This window comes from Ovis canadensis, chromosome 12 (assembly GCF_042477335.2).
Source record: "Ovis canadensis isolate MfBH-ARS-UI-01 breed Bighorn chromosome 12, ARS-UI_OviCan_v2, whole genome shotgun sequence".
Lineage (NCBI taxonomy): Eukaryota > Metazoa > Chordata > Mammalia > Artiodactyla > Bovidae > Ovis > Ovis canadensis.
In genome coordinates this window covers 17,473,920-17,501,749 of record NC_091256.1, presented here as the reverse complement: position 1 = coordinate 17,501,749, position 27,830 = coordinate 17,473,920, and the positions used below count along the sequence as shown (strand labels likewise).

The 27,830-nt window shown below is 36.8% G+C and overlaps 1 protein-coding gene across 5 annotated transcripts in view; it reads right to left on the bottom strand.

Moving 5' to 3' along the window:
• Positions 1 to 27,830, bottom strand: part of KCNT2 (potassium sodium-activated channel subfamily T member 2) — a 445,066-nt gene that overhangs the window by 86,176 nt on the left and 331,060 nt on the right. For 3 of the 5 annotated variants that reach the window (XR_011247634.1, XM_069545285.1, XM_069545286.1), the window contains exons 17-19: positions 23,391 to 23,604; positions 18,436 to 18,541; positions 11,557 to 11,729 (exon numbers count right to left, since the gene is read on the bottom strand). Coding sequence is in view for 4 of the 5 variants with exons in the window: in XM_069545285.1 (XP_069401386.1) it covers positions 11,557 to 11,729; positions 18,436 to 18,541; positions 23,391 to 23,604 (493 nt within the window). In the remaining variant the exon portion in view is untranslated. Of the gene's footprint in view, positions 1 to 2,928; positions 3,001 to 11,556; positions 11,730 to 18,435; positions 18,542 to 23,390; positions 23,605 to 27,830 lie in introns of all 5 variants that reach the window. The other 2 variants (XM_069545283.1, XM_069545284.1) reach the window with 1 other exon arrangement.

The window sequence follows — 27,830 nt, the reverse complement described above, 5'->3', positions numbered from 1 at the left end:
TAAAAGCTGAAACAAGAAAACCATTTTTCATTGCCTCTGCTTCACACAAATTTCAAACAGCACTGAATTGGAGAAGGGAGATTATACTTGAGTGAATGCAAGGGTATTCTAGGTTCAGAGTTGACTGAAGACAAATAAGAAAAATTGGGCTAACTGATTTCTACATCTTCCAATTTAAAGTAAAAAGTGTAAAACTCAAAGAGCAGTAGCTCCTTTTAGATTCTTAAAAGGAACAGTTAATTCTCCTAAAGATCGTCTCAAACTGCATGATCCCTTGAATTAGCCGTCTCACATTAGAGGGGATTACTTCCCTCTTACAGGAAGGCAAGAGGCAAGATTTCCTACTCTGTTAAACGGCGAGAAAGTATTACCAAAGCTTTGAGTCCAAGATTCCCGGAATAGCCCAGAAAAAAATATTTTGCTTGAATCAGGCACAGTGTTCTATAGCAGGGATTTTATGGCTAAAACTGTGGAAACAGAATGTTATCCCAAATAAATTTCCTATGGCGAGAGGGGCCAGGACCATAACATCTAATCAATATGATGACCAAGTTTAAATTTCCAGGAATACTTTACTAAAGGTGTTCTTTTTATCTAGGAAGTTTCTAATTATTCTTACATCTATTAAAATACTTTTTAAAGGAAAGGAAGTTGGAAAGCAAATATGATCCCTTGGGGACCATAAAAACGATGCTAAATCTTATGACTTCGCACACTATTATTATAGGGTTAATTCACTTTTTCATGTTTCAGCTCTTACGATCTTTATTTCCCCCATTAAACAAATTGTCTATATAGGAAAAGGAAAAGTTAATTAATAGAAGGTAACCTTAATAAAAAAATGGTACCCAGAAGTTGTAATAAAAATGAATATTTCATCATCAATAAATCAAGGAAGTTGAGACTTGACAAAAAATGTCACTATGAGAATATTTGTACTAAACAGTTACTTGCTAGTAAAACCTGTACATAACAGTTAATGCCATACTGAAAATACTGGCTGTTGTAGTTTACACATAACACTGGCAAATGATTTTAGTAATTATCATTGAATATGAGTTTAAATCTAAAGAAATTTATAGGATCTATATAAATTTAGAGTGGCATTTCTGAATCACATTTCTGAATCACAAAGAAATTTTATTCTTCATGTTTTAACTTTAGCTTATTTGTATTCATTTAGAATTGTATTTTATTATCTTTTTGGTAGACTACCACTTTGTTTTTATAATTCTGTGTGTATCACAATTTCTTCCCACTATCTTATCTACAAAGACTGTTTTTAATTAAGCATGAGTGCTTTACACAGTTTGGCCACCAGATGGCGGCACAAGAAAAAAGTCAATATGGTTGAAAAAGTTACAGATAATCTAGTTGGGAACGCCTCTCTTTCTACCCTTCTCTAAGACTTTCTTTTTGAGGAGAACCAGAATGTGAAGGTATAAATATAAAGGAATGTTTGTGAGAGCGTTTTAACTCATTCATAGATTTTGTTTGCTCATCATTTATGTTTAAGGAAAACTTCAAACATTAGCAGAAGAGAATACTATAGTGAATCTCCTGTACCAATTACCCAGTTTCAAAAATTGGTGACTTGTAGTCAATCCTTTTTCACCTCTAATCCTAGGAATTTGATCCTTCCCATTCTTCCTTTCCTCTCCATTAATACTTTTATAAAGGGAGAATTCATTTTATAGTTTACATCAGAAAAGATGGATGAGAGGTTTATTTTGTATCTTCTAAATATAATGTCCTAATGAATTTTAATAGAATGCTATTAATATCACATCAAAGAAACATTACTAATGATAAAATATGGGTTGATTTCACTTTCATGGATTCAAATAGTAGTTTTAGTACCTCTGTATTTTAATTAGTTGGTTAGCATTATGACAACAGTAATGTAAATTATATTAATGTAGCTGTTCAGTTGCTAAGTTGTTTCCAACTCTCTTACGACTTCGTGGAAAATAGTCTGCCAGGCTCCTCTGTCCACGGGATTCTCCAGGCAAGAGGACTGGAGTGGATGGCCATTTCCTACTCCAGAGGGTCTTCTTGACCCAGGGATCGAAACTGCATCTCTTGCATTGGCAGGTGGATTCTTTACCACGGAGCCACCAAGGAAACCCAGGCATATTCATGTAGAATGGAGACTAAATGTGTGTTAACCTGTTTGGCCATTAATGTACCCACAGTCAATAAACACTCTCAAAGTTACAAACCTTTGTTTTTTTAACATCTACAAGACGAAATGTAAACACGGGAGTTCTCAGTGGATAACTTCCAGCATATTATTTGCAATGCTCTGGCTGATTTTTTTTTTTTAGAATGGAAGATTAACACATTTTATAAGCATATTAGTTTTATGATCTTTTAATTTTAGTATTTGTTACCATGTCATGTTCATGCATAGAAAGGAATTTGTATTTTAAAGCTGAAGCATCACACACATTTGACCTTTAATTAACAAATTATTAGAAATTACAGACTCTAATATGTTCTAAGAATAAACTAAGGAAATGCTCCAATTAAAAAATTTGACTTAAAAATGAGCATTCCAAATTATTTTAAAGTTTTCCAAAAGTAACGGTAATGATACCAATGCAGCGCAATGCTGAAGTTCTAGGTTCTCTCTAGCACAATGTTAACAGTTAGAAATCTTACTGCTGTAGATGACACAAAACCGAAGTGGTTTAGAAATGGAACAAGACTGACATGCAACAAGATCTGCTCAATTTAACAACAGATTACTGCTTAGGAAGTTTGTATGCAAGGTGTGTAACACAGGAACATAAGCTCCACATGCAATATACATCATATTTACAACACTGAAAGGGCAAGTTACACTCAACATGCAACACCGGGGCACAGCACATGACAAGCACAGGACACCACACTGGTGAGGGTGCCAAAGATTTTGTCACCTACTTGTCAATAGAGCCCACCATGTAGTAAACCATTGGAAACCAACAGATGGCATCCAGAAAATGCATGTCTGGCCTAAGTAGCACATGGGTTACAAAATGAAACACAGTGTCACAACAGTGGCAGCACTTCTAGGGAAGGAAGTAAGCTGACTCAGTTCTCACTTCCAATACTAAATGCCATTGACAAGATTAATTTTCAAGTGCCTTTTCTCAACATTAATTTTAAAATGTCACTTTTACTTGTTATGAATAATACAATGCACTAATTAAAAAAAATGTTGCATTTCTGCTTTCTAAATCAGAAACATTATGGCAGTATTCTACAAAAACACCAAATTGATACTCTTCGTTTATGAGTAAAAAATATTTTCAATGAGTTTGAAATGATTCATCCTGAGAAAGTCTTGTAAAATGGGAAATTAGTGATTTTTTTGATGATATAAAATATAAGAAACTAAATTAGTGTGTCTCTCTAGAGTAATTTTCTCTGAGAGATATAGAGAATCACCACATGTCCCTTAATATATCAGCCTATGAGTAAATAAATATAGTATTTGTACCCATGCAATATATATATATATATAATACAGAATTAAAATGAAAGCATTTCACCTTTTACACTACTGATTTTCTCAATATGCACTGTTGAGCAAATTGTATTACAACTGAAATCTTTACTCTTTATGCACATTTGGGGAAAGACTCATAAACCTGGAAGCTTCCTTAGAAATTACCTAATCCATTGTATTCATTTTATAAAGTTATCCATTCTTTCATGCATCTATTCACGCAGCATCTCTGAATCCAAAAGTTTTTCATAATAGACATTTTGGTATACTAAGATGTATGCAAAAAAATATATATATCTTGTTAGCTTCTACTACAAGAAATAGAGCTTTTGGAACACATATGTAAAAACACAAAATTATAGAATGTGCTGAAAAATAAGGAATGGGTTGCATTTGGAAGACAGAATAGAGGAAATATTTAATTTGGATGTTGAAGGATGAGTAGAAGATGACCAGTAAAGGGGGAGGAAAGGGCACTTCTAGGCAAAGGGGAGACCAGCCCCAACAGCATCCCAGCCAGAAGTCTCTCCTCCCTGATTCATTTCTTCCTGTTGATCAATCTCATCTCTCTTCACTTTAAAGAAAAATAATATTTAGTACAGTGAATCATTAAAATAAAACATCTGAAGAATCTCACTGTTGATGACATTTCCACCATCATTCCTAAAATGACTTCCTAGGATTTTAAGTGGTTCCATATTACTACATATTATAAATGTACCACAGTTCATTTTTTAAAAAGCCTCAATTATTCAGTTTCTAAGTTATTTTCACTTTTATGCTATTAATCCCTGGAGTGACAAGCTATTTCTAATGTCTTGTTATTATAAAAATTATTGCTCTGGACTTTTTCTGGTGACTTTTTTCCTAGTATTTGGTTTTATCATTTGCCCCAAAACATGCATAGAAGTTTTCCCACTAGTGAATCACAGGATACAAATATTTTTAAAGCTCATGGTGTAGGTTGGTTTCACAAATACAATCATATATACTCCCAGTAGTGGTCTTGGCTAGTGCCTGCCAATTCTTCTCTTTCTGGGTGCTGCTTCTTACAATTAGAATGGGTATTCACACTGTTCATTTCAGACCTTCTATGCTTCCTGCCTGCCTTGTGATTATGGAAGAAGATATTAGGATTCGAGTGACACAGACTGGGACAACACTGAGGTTCCGTGGCATTTTGAAAGATCCTTTTGAATGTGTCATTTGAGGGGGGTCATTATTTTATCTCTCTTTGCTTTTACATAGTTCCAGTCAGATAAAATGAATAGCTCAATAACTTACATAGCAGAATTATGTTCATAATTCCTTGTTATTAATTGCACAGCTATACCCTGTGTGAAATAATCTCCTAATTTAAAAAATCCAGATCTTTCCATTGTTTACACTATCTTCTCTGACCATTTGTCCACTGTAATATATCTGTCTTCCAAAGACTTAGAACAGTACTTGATGTTATCAAATAATTCAACTTAATAAAGATACCAAAAAGTTTTCCATGTGATGAGAAGTACTGGAGTCACAAGGAACAACGTAAGTCTTTATGTTATGCCAAACCTTCTATTAGACTTAAAACTGAAGATCTGGCCTTTGTATTTTGTTGCTCTGTTGAGTAGAAATCATTCAAAGTACTTAAACATCAAAATTACTGCCTGTTGTTAGGAAACTTGTGAATCTTACAGACATGCCACGCTGCCACAAACATGCATTTATTATACAATGCACAAGCAATCTTTCACATCTTTAGAAATTAACATCTGTATTATGGTAGCACGCTTCATCCTTTCATGAATTCAGCAATGTTACAAGGCAAGGCAAGTCATTTGAAACTTGGTAAATATATAATTCTGATGAAGTATATCTAATGTTGGGAGTCTAGTATGCCATGTGCACGAGTGATCAGTCACTAAGTCCTGTCTGACTCTTTGCGACTCTATGGACTGCAGCCCACCAGGCTCCTCTGTCCATGGGATTTTCCAGACAAGAAAACTGGAATGGGTTGCCATTTCCTCCTCCAGGGTATCTTCCCAACCCAGTGACTGAACTCTGATTCCTCTACCTCCTGCATTACAGGTGGATTCTTTACCACTTGAGCCACTGGTGAAGTCATACTTTGCAAAATTTGACTTGTATAGTAAATAGATCCACCCACTCCTTCTACTGATAAAGATGGCTTGAAAGGACACCTGAAATATAAGGAATATATCAATCATACATTTGTATGTACTATGCTGACACATTTAAGTAAACTGGCAAAGGTCTTTATGGCACTAAACTGCTTACTAAAGAAAAAATGAGCACATCATTAATCAGTCTTATCTGTAATTCAGTTAATAAAGATGACTATTTATGAGTCTAAATATCTTTACAGAGACTTTCATTACAAAAATTGTGATTATACACAACTATGAATTCACCAGTTAATTGTAGGAAATGAAAAGTTTCATGAAATTTCATGGATTTTCAAGTTGAAGATCCCCATTTAACTAATAATTATAATAAACTTGTGGGCTTCCCTGGTGGCTCAGATGGTAAAGAATCTGCCTACAGTTCAGGAGACTTGGGTTCAATTCCTGTATAAGGAAGATCCCTTGGAGAAGGGAATGGAAACCCACTCAAGTATTCTTGCCTGGAGAATCCCATGGTCAGAGAAGCCTGGAGGGCAACAGTCCCTTGGGCTGCAAAGAGTTGAACACGGTTGAGCAACTAACACTATAATAAACTCATTTTTTAAATTTCAAATTCAAGAAATGAATGTATGAGACAGTTTATTTTGTTAGCATTTCACAATGCCACTTTTAAGCTTATTTCTTCCTGAAAAATGAAGTAGTATTTTAATTTCAACAACTTGAAATACATTTCCTTTTTTGTTGTTGTTGTTGTTGTTGTAAATTGGGTTTTCACAGAAACTTACCCATTAGTTTGAATAGTGACAATGTCCTGTTGTTGATTGGCACAAGTAGGAAAACTACATTTCTGGACTGGCTTTCATGAGTCAGATACTCTACTAGTGCTCCATATACATTATTTTATCTAATTGCAAAATAAGATAAATGTTCTCATTTTACACATGAAAAAATTGAGGCTTTCAGATATTCGGTAACACACAGCCTATCAAGAGGGTCAGTCAGATCTTATTTCAGATCTGTGTGAGTCTAAGACTTGAATGTTTTTAATAAGGACCCTGATATATCAGACAGTTTACCATTACTTTTGAAATAAGCTGAACTGGAGCCTACTTGTACCTATATGTGCAAAGAAGATTGATTTAGTAAAGGGATACTTTAAACAAGATGTAAAAGTTAAGAAGATGAGCCTGAATCTTGTACTTTAAATCAGCTTAGCTTTGGGTAATATATTCTGAAGTTTTTTGACTCACTTTTCCATCTCTCATATGAAATGGTATCGTCAGATGACTAGATGACCTTTAAGGTTGAAGCAGTAATCAAAATGTTTAAAATCAGTATGGTGCCACAGCAGAATAGAACAGATGGCCAAGCAATCAGAACTGAGACCAGTTCTGATGAACCAGTATCCAGTGCAAGATTAGCATATGAAATGCAGAAGGTGTTTTATTTCGAAACATTATGAACATTTACTTTGACGTATTTTGTATGTGAATATCATAAATTTAATTTACATTTTTTTTTAATTTTTTTTATTTTTTTAATTTTAGTTTTTTATTTTTTAAATTTTAAAATCTTTAATTCTTACATGCATTCCCAAACATGAACCCCCCCTCTTGTGGCATCTGTTTTTTACATTTAATTAACTGTTTTTTTCCACTAAATCTCCTAAGTAGCCATGTATTGACATTATTTTTAACAATGCTCACATTCATTTAAAATGAACTCAAATCCCACTAAACTAACTAGTCATTGTAGAAGTGTGTGTAATTATTATTGTGTAAATTCTTATAGCCCAAAAATATTTTAAAGAAGAAAGCATCATATTTCTTTATAATACTGTAGGCGAGATTAAAAAATACTAGCCACAGCAGAGAAACAAGTTTTTTAAAACAATTTCATTGTTTTTTAAAAAAGAGGATTGCATAAAACTTCCTGGAACATTATTTACTGGTGTTAGTTCTTGTTTCCTCATTCTCAATCAAAGGAAGAGAGAACAACAAATAAAATTGTTCGACACCACTTTTGGGAAATACACAGGATGCTGGTCAATTTTACAGACAGCACTTTCATCCCAACTCTTTGAAAAAAAGTCAGACACTAAAATCATTTAACAGATGTCATGTGAATACTTGGGTTTCAAACTGTAGGTCCTTAGGAAAGCAAAGAAAAATACTTAAATGCAAAATAACCTAAAGTTAAAATATTCTTGTTTGACAGATAATAAACAATGTATTTTTGCATATGTCAAAAACCTGTAACTAAAGTAAGATCACTTGGTTTAAAGAACAATGAGCTATGAACCGCAGAGAAGGTTCTAATCCTAGAATCGACCTTGGAAAAAGTCATATAACTTCTTTGGCTTGTTCCTCCTTTCCATGAAATAAGAGACAGTGGTGTAATCAAGTCGCACAGACCAATTTGTTTAAATGTTATTGCAATTTGTAAGCTTTGAGATCTTAAGCTGCTTGGTACATCTTTCTGAGGATAAATCATGCTATATGACATGGATATATTTTTTATGGAAATAAAACATGAAATAAAGGCTAAGTATCTACTGGGATGACTGCCATATAGTAAACGCTCAGCAATTATGACTATAATGAACAAAGGTAGTGATAAAGATTATTAATTTTATTAAATGTTCACTATGGTCTTATTTAGGTAAAATAATCTCTGATAAAAGCTACATGTATACTTATATTGAATTACTGACCAGCTTTCCAGTAACTAAGAGAAACAGAATTTTCAGATTTTTTGATTAATGATTGATCAGATTCAAGAATTAAGACTGTGGACACAATCGCTTGATTTTATAATTCTATCATACAAATCAATCAATAATGCAGAAATTGAGCATTTTGGTAATTTGTTAATTCAAAACCCAACAGAAAGGGAACGATTTAGCCATGGCAATTCCAAAGTCTACACAAGATACACAGGTTATGAAATCCTAACTCCTGCCACCTGCTCACTGGGATAAAATGGGATTAGTGATTCTGAAATAAGATTGTTTAGGGAAACTAGATACGGAAAAGGACAAAAGTAAACCCCATTGCCAAATTTGGTGAGACTGACTCTTTTGCAAAGTACAATACTGTGATTTATAAGGAATGTGTATTTGGCATTCGCATTCAGATTCCTCACATGTCTTTGGTCTTCACCACATTTTCTAGCTCACAACTCCCCAAACCCTCGGAATTTCCTGAATGACAAGAGTCGTGGGAGCATTTTCTGTTAATAATATTTGATCTCTTACCCTCCTGAAATCACTTCAGAGACATGAAGATGAAATGCGTGTCTTGTTCTTCATAACAAGCCTCTTTCCAAAACAACTGGGTTTATGTTAACGAGGTGCCATTTGGAATGTAGCTAAGGACGAGGCTGTTTGCCAGGGAAACCAGCCTGAATAAAGAGTGGAAGCTTCAGTCCCACCTCCTGATTTTTGAGGAAGGGGTAGGGGCAAGAGATTGACCAATGATTTAGTCAACTGTGCCTATGTAATGAATCTTCTATTAAAAACCCCAGAAGACACAGTTCAAAGCTGGTGAACAGGTAGAGATTTGGTGACAGTGATGCTCTTTCCCCATATCTTGCCTTGTGCATCTCTTCCACCAGTTTTTCCTAGTTATATGCCTTTATAATAAGCTGGCAATCAAGTCAGTAAAATGTTTATCTGAATTCTGTGATCTGCTCTACCAAATAACTTGACCCTGAGTAGGTGTTGGTGGAAACCTCTGAGTTACAGCCAGTCTGTCAGAAGTACAGGTATCAACCTGGACTTGCAACTGGCATCAAAGTTCATGGAGGGGGTCATTGAAACGTCCAGTCTATTGTTGTTGTTCAGTCGCTGAGTTGTGTCCAACTATTTGTGATCCCATGGACTGCAGCACTCCAGGCTCCCTGTCCTTCATTATCTCCCAGAGTTTGTTGAAACTCATGTCCATTGAGTTGGTGATGTTATCCAATCATCTCATCCTCTGCCACCCCTTTCTCCTCCTGCCCCCAGTCTTTCCCAGCATTAGGGTCTTTTTTAGTCTACAGCTGATCAGTTATAGGGTGATAACCTGGCTTGTGATTGACTTCTGAAGTGGGGGTGGGGAAATTTTGTAGAACTGAAACTTCAACCTGGGAAGCTAATGCTATTTCTGGGTAGAGAGTATCAGTTCTCAGACTGAGCTGGAGTCTGGAGAACCGGTTATTAGAGGTGTGGAAAAACCCTCACACACACACACACACACACATTGAATTTGGGTCCCAGAACCCAATTAGGAGTTTTATACATCAGGACCAGGAATTATACCTTGAAATAATATAAAGAAGGTGAAAGAATAATTTTTACCGATTACTTTACACAGGGATGCTGTAGGTACAGTTCTACTTTTTTTTTCAAGCCTCTTCCTCTCTGCTTCTCTGCATTCTGAGGCCTGAGTTGACTCACTTTAATCCAAGCCATAGGACATGGGAACTCATGCTCTAAGTCATGCCTGAGTTGCGCAAGCATGTATGCTTAGTCATACACTCTTTGTGACCTTATAGACTGTAGCCCTGCAGGCTCCTCTGTCCATGGGATTCTCCAGCCAAGAATGCTAGAGTGGATTGCCATTTCCTCCTCCAGGGGATCTTCCCCAACCACCAGGCAGATTTTTTACTACTGAGCCACCTGCTCTAAGTCAATCAGCTTGTAAATACCCATTCACTTTTAAGGGAGTGGACACACTGCCCCATACGTAAACAGAGCTAGCATCTGAGACGTCTGAGTTCAAACAGTGGATGAGCATCTCCTGTTGTTAGATCGTCCCATGCTCTATCACCCTGGCTACCCAGTAACCCACTCTTATCCTGCTAGGATTTGCTTTATTTCATCTAACATTGGGTCTAAGTTTTTGTTTTCCTACACCTGCCCTAAATTTTCATCACCTTTCCCTAGAAACCAAAGCGGTATCAAAGAAGCATTGAATCATCAGGCCTGAAAGTTCTTCAACTGAAACCTCTAGAAGTGTGCTCAAGTTTTAGAGTTGATTATCGCCGGGATTCTGATGCTAAAAAGAGATGCATCCATGAGAATCTTGATATTCATATATTCAGAATAAATAATGTCATGAAGTTATATCGGGGAGCTATCTCTGTTTTGAGAAAATTCTTTTCATAAATTTTAAAAGCAGAGACAAGGCAGTGGATGTTGGCCTCATTTAGCTTATCCCAAAATTTGCATCACTTTAGAATGTAAGAGGAGAATTGGAGGATGTTAAACGATGGTATTGATTTAAGGACCATCTGCTACTAATTTGAGTCAGAGAGAGAAGTGTTGTAATTTTAGCACATACAATGGATTTGACCACAGCATTCAGTGCTGTTTATTTATATCTGTTTAAGGATCTTGAAATGTTTAAGTAGTCATTTTTCATGGGTATATTAATCAAACATTTTCTAAACAAAAGAACACGGTAAAATGTAAACTATTCATGTTATGTCACAGGATATATGTTTTAACAGTGAAAGAATCATAAGAAGTAATGATGTGTTATGATATGACATAAAATGGATCATTAATATGCTTCTCTGATAATTAATGGTTCTTTACAAAGACAACAAAATTGTCCACTTTTGGCAGAGATTTTCCAGGCTAGTTGATTAATTTAAAGAAAATAACTGTAATTATTTCAGTGGCATGTTTCCCACTGGTAGAGAGATGACCATTTGCAAAAATAGTCTTAAACAAAAGGCTCAGAGTACTCTTGTTATGTTTTAAGTTGTATTTGTGAAACGCAGTCATACTCAGTGATTGTTTTGTACCACAGTACAGGATATATCTCCCATATATGCCATAATGTTTCTGATTTAAAATATTCTAAATTTAATTCTAAATTAAATTATTTTTGATAAAATATTTAAAAAATTTTGTCTTGCTTGTGTATTTTAAGATATACTTACGGGTTATCCAATAGCAGTATTACAGGATTAAGTTCTTTCTTTGGTCTATAATAAGCCCTGAGAGGAACAATAAAATTATACAATCCATTTCCAGCTGTTTCAGCTGCAACTATAATTAGCTTATTTTTGAATCCATAGGCTTTTGCGTCCTCATAGTAGTTATGCTGGCAACTCTAGAGAAGAAAAATTATACACAGAAATACCATTTTTATACTCCACTAAAATTGGGTGAAAAAACTTAGGAGACAAAGAAATGTGAAATTAGTCCATCCTAGTGACTCCTTTGTTTTCTAATCAATTTGGAAATAGTTACACTTTTCTATGCCTAATTCTCCAGCCTGAAGGTGTGCAGGGACAAAACCAGTGAATTCCAGGTATGCAGCCTGATATCGGGGAATGAAAAGGCAGTGGTATGTGTGTATACACATTCTGCTGCAAAGAGGAACTTGCCACTAGATGACATCTGGGAATCAGTATTAAAGAATCATCACAATGTATATGTATATCAAAGCATCATGTTAAATACCTCAAATATACATACTTTTTATTTGTCAATCATAATTCATGAAAGCTGGAAAAGTAATCTACCTCTGACTTTCATTTCCAGAAACAGAGTAACATTATAATTAAGTAACCCTGCAACATTCCAAGAACTGAATACCAAAAGGATAGATATTAAAAGGGATTTTTTTCATTAAAAAACAAACAAAAAATCTGTAATTGTCTAAAAGTGTACCTGAGCTGGCAAGATAATGATGTAAATATCCAAAAGTAAAATACTAATACTAACAATAACAAGAACAACATAATAACACATTACCAAAATGTGTTTCCTGAGGGTATTTTGCTACTTCCAAGGGAGCTAGAATTTACTGGACTTGGCATTATTAAATCAAGATCCTTTTAAATGAAATTGTCTGCCTGGAGAACTGCTTTAGCATTCTGGCTTTTTAACCTTTATGTCTTTACTTATGTTTCTTTTTATTTGGGGTGAGATTAGTTGATTCTCTGTGGATTCATGATCAACTCTGGAATATTCTCTGCCTTCATTCCTGAATAAAAAATTGCAAATCATTTTTTGGGAACAAGGTACCTCAAGTCAGCAGAATCAATAAGCAACAGAATTAGACTCACAAATATTACAGACTTCCTTGTTACTAGATTCAGAATAGAAAATAAGCATGTTTACTACATTTAAGGAAATAGAAGAGAACAAGAGGATATTGGAAATATTCAGGTAGATATTTAAAAAATTACAAATTACTCTAGTCTGGAATTAAAATGCAAATTACTCTAGTCTGGAATTAAAAGGCATCACAACTTTAAACAGACATTCAAAAAAATGATTTAAATTGCACATTTTGTTCATCTGAAGGGATCAACTGCATGATTGGGTTGAAGTAATTATTCAGAATACAGGGAGAAGAGAGAAAGTAGTATGGAAAAAATTAAGATGTGTGAGAAGACAGTGTCTAATACACATTTAAACAGAATGTCTGGAAAAAAAGATGAGAATCACTATTCACGTACAGATTGACTAAGGCTTTTCTAGAATTCATGAAGCATGCAAACCACCAGGTTCTGGAAACCCAATGAATCCTAATCCAAATAAATAAAGATAAATCCAGGGTTATACACATTGTCATACTGCAGGACAGTCAAGACAAGAAGAAGACCTTAAAAGCAGCCATAGAGAAAAGAACTGTACCTACAAGAAACACAAATTAGAATGACGGCTGACTTCTCACCAGCAGTGTGCAGGACAGAAGGCAGTGAAAAAATCCTAACATGTTTAAAGGGAAAACAAAACAGAAAAAACAAACTCAGAACCTGGAATTGGACACCCAGCCAAACTAGTCTTTAGGAAGGAGGACAAAATAAGGACATATCCAGAAAACTGAAATGGAAAGAATTTATCACTATAGGATTTCATTAGCAGGATTTCTAAAGTTGTAATCATGAAAGTGGAAAGATCAATCCAGAAGGAAGAATTAAGGCATAAGAAAGAACAGAGCACAGGAAATGATAAAGGAGAGGGACAGCAGGTCCCCACTGGAAGTACCATTGGAGAACTGTTAAGTATAAACAGGATCTGAGGCCACATAAATTTAGGTCCTTTACAAAGAGATCATGAAAGGAGAAGGTACCAGGTTGGGGCTGAGATTATTAAGTGCTTCATTTTTATGAGCTCAAGTGAGGAAAAAGAACTACTTTAGTAAATTTAGAAGCAGCATAATTAGCAAGAAAAAAATAACACAAGGGTATAATGTGGAATTTATTTTTGATAAACCTTGTCCAGGAAGGAGCCTGCTGATGCTCATGTAAAGCACACTGGGCAACAAAATCCTTGCTCAGAGACTCCATAGATGCAGCAGGGTTGGCTGCCTAACCCCACCCTCTAATCGCAAAGTGGGCACTCATTTGCAGAACAGACTATCACCTCCAACCAGACTCAGTTCAGTTCAGTTCAGTAGCTCAGTTGTGTCCGACGCTTTGTGGCCCCATGTACTGCAGCATGACACGCCTCCCTGTCCATCACCAACTCCCAGGGTTTATTCAAACTCATGTCCATTGAGCAGGTGATGTCATCCAACCATCTCATACTCTGTGTACCCTTTCTCCTCCGGCCTTCACTCTTTCCCAACATCAAGGTCTTTACAAATGAGTCAGTTCTTCCCATCAGGTGGCCAAAGTAATGGAGTTTCAGCTTCAGCATTGGTCTTTCCAATGAATATTCAGGACTGATCTCCTTTAGGATGGCCTGGTTGGATCTCCTTGCTGTCCAAGGGACTCTCAAGAGTCTTCTCCAACACCACAATTCAATAGCATCAATTCTTCAGCACTCAAGCTTTCTTTATAGTCCAACTCTCACATCCATACATGATTACGGGAAAAACCATAGCTTTGACTAGATGGACCTTTGTTGGCAAAGTAATGTCTCTGCTTTTTAATATGCTATCTAGGTTGGTCATAACATTTCTTACATGGAGCAAGAGTCTTTTAATTTCATGGCTGCAGTCACCATCTGCAGTGATTTCAGAGGCTCCCAAAATAAAATTTGCCACTGTTTCCACTGTTTTCCCATCTATCTGCCATGAAGTGATGGAACCAGATGCCATGATCTTAGTTTTCTGAATTTTGAGCTTTAAGCCAGATTTTTACTCTCCTCTTTCATTTTCATCAAGAAGCTCTTTAGTTCTTCCTCACTGTCATAAGGGTGGTATCATCTGCATATCTGAGGTTACTGATATTTCTCCTGGCCATCTTGATGCCAGCTTGTGTTTCAACCAACCCAGCATTTCTCATGATGTACTCTGCATATAAGTTAAATAAGCAGGGTGACAATATACAGCCTTGATGTACTCGTTTCCCGATTTGGAACCAGTCTGTTGTTCCACGTCCAGTTCTAACTGTTGCTTCCGGTTCTGCATACAGATTTCTCAAGAGGCAGGTTAGGTGGTCTGGTATTCCGATCTCTTCCAGAATTTTCCACAGTTTGTTGTGATCCACACACTCAAAGGCTTTGGCATAGTCAATAAAGCAGAAGTAGATATTTTTCTGGAACTCTTTTGCTTTATCGATGATCCAGTGGATGTTGGCAATTTGATCTCTGGTTCGTCTGCCTTTTGTAAATCCCCTTGAACATCTGGAAGTTCATGGATTAAGTGCTATTGAAGCCTGGCTTGGAGAATTTTGAGCATTACTTTGCTAGCATGTGAGATGAGTGCAAATGTGCGGTCATTTGAGCATTCTTTAGCATTGCCCTTCTTTGGGATTCGAATGAAAACTGACCTTTTCCAGTCCTGTGGCCCTGCTGAGTTTTCTGCATTTGTTGGCATATTGAGTGCAGCACTTTCATAGCATCATCTTTCAGGATTTGAAATTGCTCAACTGGAATTCCATCACCTCCACTAGCTTTGTTCATAGTGATGCTTTCTAAGGCCCACTTGACTTCGCATTCCAGATGTCTGACTCTAGGTGAGCAATCATGCCATCATGATTATCTGGATCGTGAAGATCTTTTTTGTAAAGTTCTTCTGTGCGTCCTTGCCATCTTTTCTTAATATCTTCTGTTTCTGTTAGGTCCGTACCATTTCTGTCCTTTATTGTGCCCATCTTTGCATGAAATATTCCCTTGGCATCTCTAATTTTCTTGAAGAGATCTCTAGTCTTTCCCATTCTGTTGTTTTCCTCTATTTCTTTGCATTGATCACTGAGGAAGGCTTTCTTATCTCTCCTTTCTATTCTTTGGAACTCTGATTTCAAATGGGTATATCTTCCTTTTCTCCTTTGCCTTTCTCTTCTCTTTTCTATTTGTAAGGCCTCCTCAGATAACTATCTTGCCTTTTTCCAATTCTTTTTCTTAAGGATGTTCTTGATTACTGCCTCCTGCACAATGTCATAAACCTCCATCCATAGTTCTTCAATCAGTCTGTCTATTAGATTTAATCCCTTGAATCTATCTCTCTCTTCTACTGTATAATCGCAAAGAACTTGATTTAGGTCATACCTGAATAGTCTAGTGGTTTTCCCTACTTTCTTCAATTTAAGTCTGAATTTGGCAATAATGAGTTCATGATCTGAGCCACAGTCAGCTCCTAGTCTTGTTTTTGTTCAATGTATAGAGCGTCTTCATCTTTGGCTGTAAAGAATATAATCAATTTGATTTCAATATTGACCATCTGGTGATGTCCATGTGTAGAGTCTTCTCTTGTGTTGATGGAAGAGGGTGTTTGCTATGACCAGTGCATTCTCTTGGCAAAACTCTATTAGTCTTTGCCCTGGTTCATTCTGTACTCAAGGCCAAATTTGCCTGTTACTCCAGGTATTTCTTGACTTCCTACTTTTTCATTCCAGTTCCCTATGATGAAAAGGACATCTTTTATGGGTGTTAGTTCTAGAAGTTCTTGTAAGTCTTCATAGAACAATTCAACTTCAGCTTCTTCAGCATTACTGGTTGGGGCATAGATTACTGTGATATTGAATAGTTTGCCTTGGAAATGAACAGAGATTATTCTGTCATTTTTGAGATTGTATCCAAGTACTACATTTTGGATTCTTTTGTTGACTACTGTGGTACTCCATTCCTTCTAAGAAATGGCACCAACCAGACTGATGCCACCTAAAGAATGGATAATCTAAGAGGTCATAGACTAATCAACAACAACCGGAAACTTCTCCTTCTTAGAGACAGATTATCATCTTTTGGCTTTGAAAGTCTCCATTTCTCCTTCAGCGAGACTCACCTCTAAAAGCCTAGCTTTTTCTTGCATCAGGTTCCCTGCTTGGTAGTTTAGTCACTAAGTCATGTTGAACTCTTAGGACTCAATGGACTGTAGCCTGCCAGGCTCCTCTGTCCATGGAATTCTCCAGGCAAGAAGACTGGAGTTGGTTTCCTTCTCCAGGGGATCTTCTCGACCCAAGGATTGAACTCACCTCTCCTGTATTACGGGTCAATCCTTTACAGAATGAGAGCCAGGGAAGCCCAAAAGGTCAGCCTTGCCCAAACAGTGACTTGAACCCTGGACCCTCAGATTAAAAGTATGATGATCTACTGACTGAGCTCTCCTGGGCTCCCTGCTTGTGGTAAGTCACTCAGTCGTGTCTGATTCTTTATGACCCCACGATCTGCAGCCAGCCAGACTCCTGTGTCCACGGGATTCTCCAAGCAAGAATATTGAAGTGGGTTACCATACCCTCCTCTGGGGATCTTCCCAACCCAGGGATCGAACCCAGGTCTCCTGCATTGCAGGAGGATTTGCTACTGTGTGAGCCATCAAAGGAGCGCTGAATGACTAAACACACACAGAGAGATGGAAATTGAAATTTAATGATAAAGTTATCTCTCCAAATTGTAAAACCTATAAGCATAGAGCTGGGATTTTCATACCAGGTAACTCCAAAATTTAGAATAAAAGAAGAAATTTCTGGTTAGAATTAGTAGCATGTTTTAATTTCTGGGAGGTGGAGAGTTGCACAGTGTCCTTTTTATGTGCTTTCTTATTCTTTAGGAAAATAAATTCTTACACAGGTCATGTCCAATGGCCATGCTGTGAAAGAGATAAAAATGCCCACTTTCTTACAATGTTTCTGTTTTGGATGATTTCTCCTGAACATCCAGCCAGGAACCAAAAACAGTATAAAATCTTCAGAGAAGGAGTCATTAAACAAGATGCTTCCAGTCTAATAGATAATGAATCTTTGTGAACAATACATATACTACCTAACTTGCATCACATCAAGCAATTCCACTTTGAGATCTGAGGCAAAAATGCCTAGTAAAATACATAGGGCTTATTTGGCCAAAGTGATCTGGGGAGGACTCTGGCTTGTGGCCCTGACACCTTTGTTTTCCTTTTAAAAACATGACTGATCAACTCCTCAAGTACATCAGTGGAGGGTAAAGCACTGGGGTAATCATTGCTGCTGCTGCTAAGTCATTTCAGTCGTCTCCAACTCTGTGCGACCCCATAGACGGCAGCCCACCAGGCTGCCCCATCCCTGGGATTCTCCAGGCAAGAACACTGGAGTGGGTTGCCATTTCCTTCTCCAATGCATGGAAGTGAAAAGTGAAAGTGAAGTCGCTCAGTTGTGTCCAACTCTTAGTGACCCCATGGACTGCAGCTTACCAGGCTCCTCTGTCCATGGGATTTTCCAGGCAAGACTACTGGAGTGGGGTGCCATTGCCTTCTCCAGGGGTAATCATTAGTGCAGTTAAAAAAAGTAAAATTCACCACCTTATGTATTACATTTACATTTGAAATATAATACTCTATAAACATATTTCAATCAAGAAATTGTACAAAATTATTTAAATGCATGCAACTACATGATGCCATCATTTTATTTTTACAGAAAATAACAGTCTGAAGTGCTTACCTTGTCTAGTCTTAAGCAGCAAAATGGTACTTTTTCATGAAGGAGATGACAAAAAGTGGGTGAACTTCCTATGTATGGAGAGTAAGGTGGGTAGCCTTTAGCATATCTGTAAAACAATATGAAATACCTAATTACCTTTAATAATGCAGGCAAAGTCTGACAAATCCGTTGTAGTCACATTCCTCACTTTGATAAAGTTAGATGCATTAATGTTTTGTGCTGCAATTATATTCTGATAAATAACTTGGAACAAGGGCCATGGACAAAAGCTGACTCATCACATGATTTTGTGAACTAGTTTTCATATGTTTAAATGGCTGGAAAAAGTCAGAAGAGGAGAACTATTTCATCTCATGTGAAAATTAAATGAAATTTACATTTCAGTGTCCACAACTGAAATTCTGTCAGAATACGGCCACAAATCTCTTCACAAACAGAGTTGAATAGTTGAAGCAAAGACCATAAAATCTAAAATATTTACTAACTGGTCCTTTCCAATCTTCAGTTCAAAAGATTTAGATAGATTGTAGAAAATAGCAATGTTAATTTTATAAAACATGCTGCTGCTGCTGCTAAGTCGCTTCAGTCATGTCCGACTCTGTGCGACCCCATAGACGGCAGCCCATGAGGCTCCCCCGTCCCTGGGATTCTCCAGGCAAGAACATTGGAGTGGGTTGCCATTTCCTTCTCCAATGCATGCAAGCGAAAAGTGAAAGTGAAGGCGCTCAGTCGTTTCGGACTCTTAGCGACCCCATGGGGCTCCTCCGTCCGTGGGATTTTCCAGGCAAGAGTGCTGGAGTGGGTTTAAAGGAAAATTCATTATTATGATTTACTCTATCAATCTTCATGAGTCATGAATATTTTTTCTTTTAGAAAAAAAGAATAAATCGTTGAATGAACTATTCCATAAGACCCACACCAAAACCAGAGTTATTTGTGAAATAATGTTTAAATATTATCAAAAATACTTGGTTTGTTTATAAACTTTACAAGATAGTCACCTGCACATTATGGCTATAAAATTTTCAAAGTGAAGCTATCAAAGTAACAGCATAAATGAAAATTAAGAGACAAAATTCATGGACATCACCAGATGGTCCTAACTGAAATCAGATTGATTATATTATTTGCAGCCAAAGATGGAGAAGCTCTATACACTCAGCAAAAACAAGACCAGGAGCTGACTATGGCTCAGATCATGAACTCCTTATTGCCAAATTCAGGCTTAAATTGAAGAAAGTAGGGAAAACCACTAGACCATTCAGGTATAACCTAATCAAATCACGTATGATTATACAGTGGAAATGAGAAATAGATTTAGGGACTAGATCTGATAGATAGAGTGCCTGATGAACTATGGACAGAGGTTTGTGACGTTGTACAGGAGACAGGGATCAAGACCATCCCCATGGAAAAGAAATGCTAAAAAGCAAAATGGCTGTCTGAGAGGCCTTACAAATAGCTGTGAAACACAAGAAAAGTTGAAAACAAAGGAGAAAAAGAAAGATAAAATCATCTGAATGCAGGGTTCTAAAGAATAGCAAGGAGAGATAAGAAAGCCTTCTTTAGTGATCAATGCAAAGAAATAGAGGAAAACAACAGAATGGGAAAGACTAGAGATCTCTTCAAAAAATTCAGAGATACCAAGGGAACATTTCATGCAAAGATGGGCTCGATAAAGGACAGAAATGGTATGGATCTAACAGAAGCAGAAGACATTAAGAACAGGTGACAAGAACACACAGAAGAACTGTACAAAAAAGATCTTCAAGACCAAGATAATCATGATGGTGTGATCACTCACCTAGAGCCAGACATCCTGGAATGTGAAGTCAAGTGGGCCTTAGAAAGCATCACTATGAACAAAGCTAGTGGAGGTGATGGAATTCCAGTTGAGCGATTTCAGTTACTAGAAGATGATGCTGTGAAAGTGCTACAATCAATATGCCAGCAAATTTGGAAAACTCAGCAGTGGCCACAGGACTGGAAAAGGTCAGTTTTCATTCCAATTCCAAAGAAAGGCAATGCCAAAGAATGCTCAAACTACCGCACAATTGCACTCATCTCACATGCTAGTAAAGTAATGCTCAAAATTCTCCAAGCCAGGCTTCAGCAATACATGAACTGTGAACTTCCAGATATTCAAGCTGGCTTTAGAAAAGGCAGAGGAACCAGAGATCAAATTGCCAACACCAGCTGGATCATGGAAAAAGCAAGAGAGCTCCAGAAAAACATCTATATCTGGTTTATTGACTATGCCAAAGCCTTTGACTGTGTGGATCACAATAAACTGCGGAAAATTCTGAAAGAGATGGGAATACTGGACCACCTGACCTGCCTCTTGAAGAACCTATATGCATGTCAGGAAGCAACAGTTAGAACTAGACATGGAACAACAGATTGGTTTGAAATAGGAAAAGGAGTATGTCAAGGCTGTATATTGTCACCCTTTTTATTTAACTTATATGCAGAGTACATCATGAGAAACGCCGGGCTGGAAGAAGCACAAGCTGGAATCAAGATTGCCAAGAGAAATATCAATAACCTCAGATACACAGATGACACCACCCTTATGGCAGAAAGCAAAGAAGAACTAAGGAGCCTCTTGATGAAAGTGAAAGTATAGAGTGAAAAAGTTGGCTTAAAGTTCATCATTCAGGAAACAAAGATCATGGCATCTGGTCCCATCACTTCATGGCAAACAGATGGGGAAATAGTGGAAACAGTGTCAGACTTTATTTTATTTATTTATTTTACTTTACAATACTGTATTGGTTTTGTCATACATCAGCATGAATCCGCCATGGGTGTACACGTGTTCCCAATCTTGAATCCCCCTCCCACCTCCCTACAAAATCACTGCAGATGGTGATTGCAACTGTGAAATTAAAAGATGCTTACTCCTTGGAAGGCATGTACACCCGTGGCTGATTCATGTCAATGTATGACAAAACCAATACAGTATTGTAAAGCAAAAGAAAGTAAAAAAAAAAAAAAGTATCAAAAAAATAAAAAAATAAAAACCAGAGACATTACTTTGCCAACAAAAGTCCATCTAGTCAAGGCTATGGTTTTTCCAGTGGTCATGTATGGATGTGAGAGTTGAAATGTGAAGAAAGCTGAGTGCCGAAGAATTGATGCTTTTGAACTGTGGTGTTGGAGAAGACTCTTGAGAGTCCCTTGGGCTGCAAGGAGATCCAACCAGTCCATTCTAAAGGAGATAAGTCCTGGTTGTTCATTGGAAGGACTGATGCTAAAGCTGAAACTCTAATACTTTGGCCACCTCATGCGAAGAGTTGACTCATTGGAAAAGACTCTGATGCTGGGAGGGATTGGGAGCAGGAGGAGAAGGGGATGACCGAGGATGAGATGGCTGGATGGCATCCCCAACTCAATGGACATGAATTTGAGTGAACTCCAGGAGTTGGTGATGGACAGGGAGGCCTGGCGTGCTGATTCATGGGGTCACAAAGAGTCGGACACGACTGAGCGACTGAACTGAACTGAAGAGACAAAAGAAAATTTAGCGGAGGTAAAGTTCTTTTATCCAATATGAAAACTCTTTTTTGATGGAGAAAATTTATCTTTCAAACCAAGAAATTTCAAACCTAGTTAGAACTATTTTTCATACATCATTAGCTAAGACAGTAAAATGGAGAATATTTTGCAAATTTAGAAGTTGACAGTCTCCTCTATTACCTCAATGTCTTTTCCACTTTTCTAGAAATAAGAAATATTTAACCTCTCAATTTTTCTGAAGTATATGTAAAGAAAGAATATGTATCACAGCACCATTTCTAGAAATATACTGGTGGTCAAACTGTTCCTTCTTCCTGTCAAATATTTCATAAATCTATTTGAGTGTTATTAATTTCTTGGAGAGTGAAATTGTCTTCTGTGTATATGTCTAAGTTTCTTGTAATAGATATTTGAAAATGTGAGAGATTAATAGAAGGAGTTTTCTACATTCCAATTATATTTCAGTATATTTTAGTTCAGTTCAACATTGACTGAACTTCTATTATATGAAAAATATTAGAAGTGCCTGAGTGATGTTACCATTACCACTAGGACTAGTACTATACACCTAATAGTAATTGATACTCACTGAATGCTTACTCTGCACAAACAATTGTTCTAAGTACATTTCTCCATTATCTCAATTAATCTTTGAATGAACCCTTTTTACAGATAAAGCATTGTAGCTCAGATGATTTTAAACAAAGCCACTTGTACACAACCAGTATAAAGTGAAACTGCCAAGTGATACAAATTCCTTTGGACTCCACTGTCAAGGCAGTTGAACACTGTGGTTTCCTTAAGAAATACCAACATAATACATGATAAGACAAGTAAACAAACTCTACTATAGGCTAAAATGTGATCAATAGCTTAAATATTGATATTATTTATTATGGAATCTTAGTTAAATGAACTGTAGTTCATTTATTCATTCATTCAAAACATTATTGATGCATACTAAATAAAAAAGATTGCTGAATGCTGAGATAAACAAGAGCTTAATGGAAGAAGCTGCATTACATGTTACTAAATAATTGATTGAACTTCAATATGGAAGTAGAAACACAAACTAAAGGTAGAAAGCACATTATAATTTAATAAAAACATTATTACTTATTTTTAATAAAAATGAAAAATACAAACTGTATCCTTAAAGAAAAAAATGTAAAATGTGATATATATTTATCATGGAAATACTGATATACAAGTTTTTTTCTTTAAGGATAAAGGCTAACATAGAGAAAAATGAAGCTGTAAATAGCTGTTGAAGCCAGAAATTCAAGGGTTTAGAATACTTTATCATCAAGAGAGATACTGGCTAATAAGAAGAGTGTTTTGACAGAAGTATGTAGGACTGATTCTGGGATGTCCAGAAGCGAAGGACATTAGTTTTTCACGGCAAGCACAAGTCCCAGTAAACCTTACAAACATACTCCAAGTTCGAGGACATTTCTTCATCTGGTGTAGTTTCATCTTCTGATTGATCACTTAGAAGATCACATGTTTGAATTGATGACGTGTCTGCAACCTCTAAAACGGGAGCAATGCTGGGTCTTCTGACTTCTTTACTTCCTTCTGTAGGAAGAGACAGGGTAGGGCCACTTGCTGATCTGCAGCTCGTGTCTTGCAAGTCTATGGCCACAGTACCTGGAACAATGAGAAATGAAAATCCATTGAAGTGTTTGCCGCCTATGGGACTGGCAATCATTTAATGATTAAAGTGAGATGAAATGCAGTCAGTATAACCAGGAAATATACTATGCACTGTTTACCCTTTAATCTCAAAAGTGATTTACTTCTTTTTAGTTTGAGCATTTCTACCCACAGGGATAAAATTTTTGTATTTGTGCAAAAGTGTATTTGCTGCAACTAAGTCTACAGTATGAAACAAGATTTGTGAAATCATGAAATACTTAGACATTTAAATTTTAAAAATTGTTTAAATTTATATTTATTTTAAATTAATGAAAATTTTTGGTCCATTTCACTTTTATCGATTTCTCATTATATCTTTTCTCCTTATATTGTTGAGTTATCTTTCTTTTACTGATTTATAACTACTTTTTAATATTAGAATAATTAATGTTTATATTTATTAAGCCCTTCTCTGTGGTAAGCACAACTCTAGGCACTCAAGATATTCAAGGAATAAGACAGAGAGTGTTCCTATGCATATGGATTTGTCTTTAAGATGATCAAATGGACAGAGAAGTGGAAAAACTAATTCTCAATAATGCTAAATACCATGCAGAAAATAAAACAGAATTACGTTATGTGATGTAGTATAGTGGGGACAGGAGGCAAGGGAGAGGATGAACTTTTCACCCAGCGATAAGATGCTATACTCTGAAATCATTACATTTGATTTTTTGATATAAAAAGAGAATCATGAGCACACAAGTCACGGAAATGCCTTGAGGCAGTAAGAACAAATTTAAAAAATAAAAAACTAAAAAAAATAAATAAATAAATTAAAAAAAAACAAAAAAAATAAATAAAATCATATGCAATTCCATCACCTAAAAAAAAAAAAAAGAACAGAGAATTTAAACAGCTTAAGGCTTTGACTCCTTGAAATACTCAAGGAATGGTAAATGGAAGACACAAATTCCTCTGAAATTTTTAAGTAACGTTTAAAAATTAGTATAAACATCAATTTATGGAAAGTGACTGTCTCTCCCTTTCTGGAGAAAAAAAAATCAATCTAATGGATGACTGCCACCATATTTCACAATCACTGGCTTCATTTATGTATTTATGGACAGCTGGCCAACCTTCAGAAAGCCCTGAGTCTCCATTTCGTTTTATTTTTTGAAGCAACTATCAAAATGCTCTCCACTTCCTTGAAACTTCTGTCTGATCTTACAACCTCCTTCACTGTAAGATCCTGAGATTTCAGAGGGAGAAAAAAACCTCAGGGGTTTTAACATCTCTTTCTTTGTATCATGGACAAAGAAGTCAGCAGATGAATTCTAAAAACCTCCGAGAAATACCTTGCTGCTGGGAAAGACTGAGAGCAGGAGGAGAAGGGGGTGACAGAGGACAAGATGGGTGAATGGCATCACCGACTCGATGGACATGAGTCTGAGCAAGTTCCGGGAGTTGGTGATGGACAGGGAAGCCTGGTGTGCTGCAGTCATGGGGTTGCAAAGATCAGACATGACTGAACAACAACAACACAGAAGAAGGGATTAAAATAGGCAGTGTTTCTGAATGTGAGAGTTGATAGAACCAAGACTAGGGAGACCATCTGAGTTCTCCATCTGGATATTTCTCAATATTGAACTAAATGTGGGACTCAAGATTCAGAGGCTAGGACCTCTGAAAATACTGTACATGACACTCAGATTAGAGGGAGCCTGGTGTGTCTGCTCTTAATGGGGAAGACTCCTTTGAGGGGCATGACACAATGTGTTTAAAATGACTGTGCCTGAGAAAACAATATGATGACCACCATTTCTGAGCAAAGGTAAAAGTGACTGGCATCAGATACTGTACACTCCAGTAACTTTTTAGCACCACAAATAAGGATTAATTTATAGTTCAATCCATCTTGGGAGGGACATGAGGATCCTACAGAAAATGAGATTAACTTTTCCATTAATCAGGTGAGTGGATCTGATTAAACATTAAATTTTATAAATTTGATTCATCAAAATAAAACCATATATGATCTGCATCCTAATATTATAAATTAAAATCCACATTTATGATACTTATCCTCTGCAAAGGACCACATTGCATAATTCAGAGGGAAAAGTGATCTTTTGAAGTAAGATTATTTTTATCTTTTGAAAGAAAGCTGTCTTTCTATTGAAGAAATCCTTCAATTCCCTATCTTCAACCAAGTAAACAAGAAAGCTTCAACAAACTTTTCACTTTTTATTTCTGTTTGGAAGGAAAGAGATACCCCCATATTTATGTAAAACTCAACCCTACTCTTGTTTTGAGAGTTAAATCCCCACCTACTTCCCAAGGAGCCATGGTCTCTGAATTTCACCCCCTTCCAACTATGTTTGTCTCCACATCACTTCCAACTACCTCCTTATCATCTTGCTGCTCAACACAGGAAACTTGGTGACTTCCTGATAATTCTGCCCACACTGATATTTGGCACCAAGCTGAGTATAGGGTGATGTGATCATGAGAAAGTCAAAATTTAGCAGGGAAGACACAGTTTTAAAAGCAGTTACAATTACAGAAACAATTTCTTCTTTGAACCTTTCCTTCCCCTAACAAAACCTGGCTCTTCTCTGATATCTCTCCTTGCAATTCTGAAGGTTGCAACACCAAAAGAGTGCCTGTGTTTCACTAGTGGGGAAATACCCTCAAAGTTCTCACTGCTTCTTTCAGAGCATTTCCCTCCACCCCTTATGATATCCCAGCTCTGTATCATTCATCTTCAGAGTCCATTACCCACTGTCTTTCACTGTTTCCCTTGTACATCAACCCTGTGTTGACTTAACTAGTTTTGTTTTGTAACTTGACTTACAATCTTGTATTAGCTTCAGGTGTACAACACAGTGATTCAATGTTTTTATAGATTATACCCCATATAAGTTATTATAAAGTATTGACGATATTCCTTGTGCTATAAATTTATCCTTGTATCTGGTAGTCTGTACCTCTTAATTCCCGTCACCTATTTTGCCACTCTCCCCACTGCGAACCACCAGTTTCTTCTCTGTGAGTCTGTTTTGTTGTCAGCTCAGTTCAGTTCAGTTGCTAAGTCGTGTCCGACTCTTTGTGACCCCATGGACCACAGAACTACAAGCCTCCGTGTCCACCACTGACTCCCGGAGTTTACCCAAACTCATGTCCATTGAGTCGGTGATGCCATCCGACCATCTCATCCTCTTTTGTCCCTGTCTCCTCCCTCCCTCAAACTTGCCCAGCATCAGGGTCTTTTCAAATGAGTCAGCTCTTCGCATCAGGTGGCCAAAGTATTGGAGTTTCAGCTTCAGCATCAGTCCTTCCAATGGACACGCAGGACTGATCTCCTTTAGGATGGACTGGCTAGATCTCCTTGCCATCCAAGGGACTCTCAAGAGTCTTCTCCAACACCACAGTTCAAAAGCATCAGTTCTTTTCTTTGTAGTCCAACTCTCACATCCATACGTGAACACTGGAAAAACCGTAGCCTTGACTAGATGGACCTTTGTTGGCAAAGGAATGTCTCTGCTTTTTAATGTGATGTTTTGTTATATATTCTACTTATTTCTTTCTTTAACTTTTTTCTTTTATATTGGAATACAGTTGACTAACAATGTTGTGTTAGTTTCAAGTGGATAGCAGGTGATTCAGTTATTGCCCTTTTGAATTCTTTTCCTGTTTAGGCCATTACATAGTATGGAGCAGAGTTCCCTGCACCAAACAGTAGGTTATCCATTTTAAATATGGCAGTGTGTACATATGTGTACAATCCCAAACTCCCTATCTTTCCCCAGCCCTGCCCTCTCCCCAGTAACTATGGTTAGCTCTCTAAGTCTCTGTGAGTCTGTTTCTGTTTTATAAACAAGGTCATTTGTATCATATTTTTTTTAGATTCCACATATAAGCTATACCGTACAATATTTCTCTTTGGTCTGGCTGACTTCACTCAATATGACAATCTTTAGGTTCATCCATGTTGCTGCACATGGCATTATTTCACTGCTTTTCATGGTTGAGTAATATTCCATTGTATATATGTGTATACATCTTTATCTCTTCTCCCATTCATGGCCACTTAGGTTGCTTCTACTTCTTGGCTATGGTAAATAGTACTGTAACATCAATGTGCATGTGTCTTGCCAAATTATGTTTTTCTCCAGATATACGCCCAGGAGTGGGGTTGCTGGATCTTGTTTTAGTTTCTTAAGAAAACTCCATAC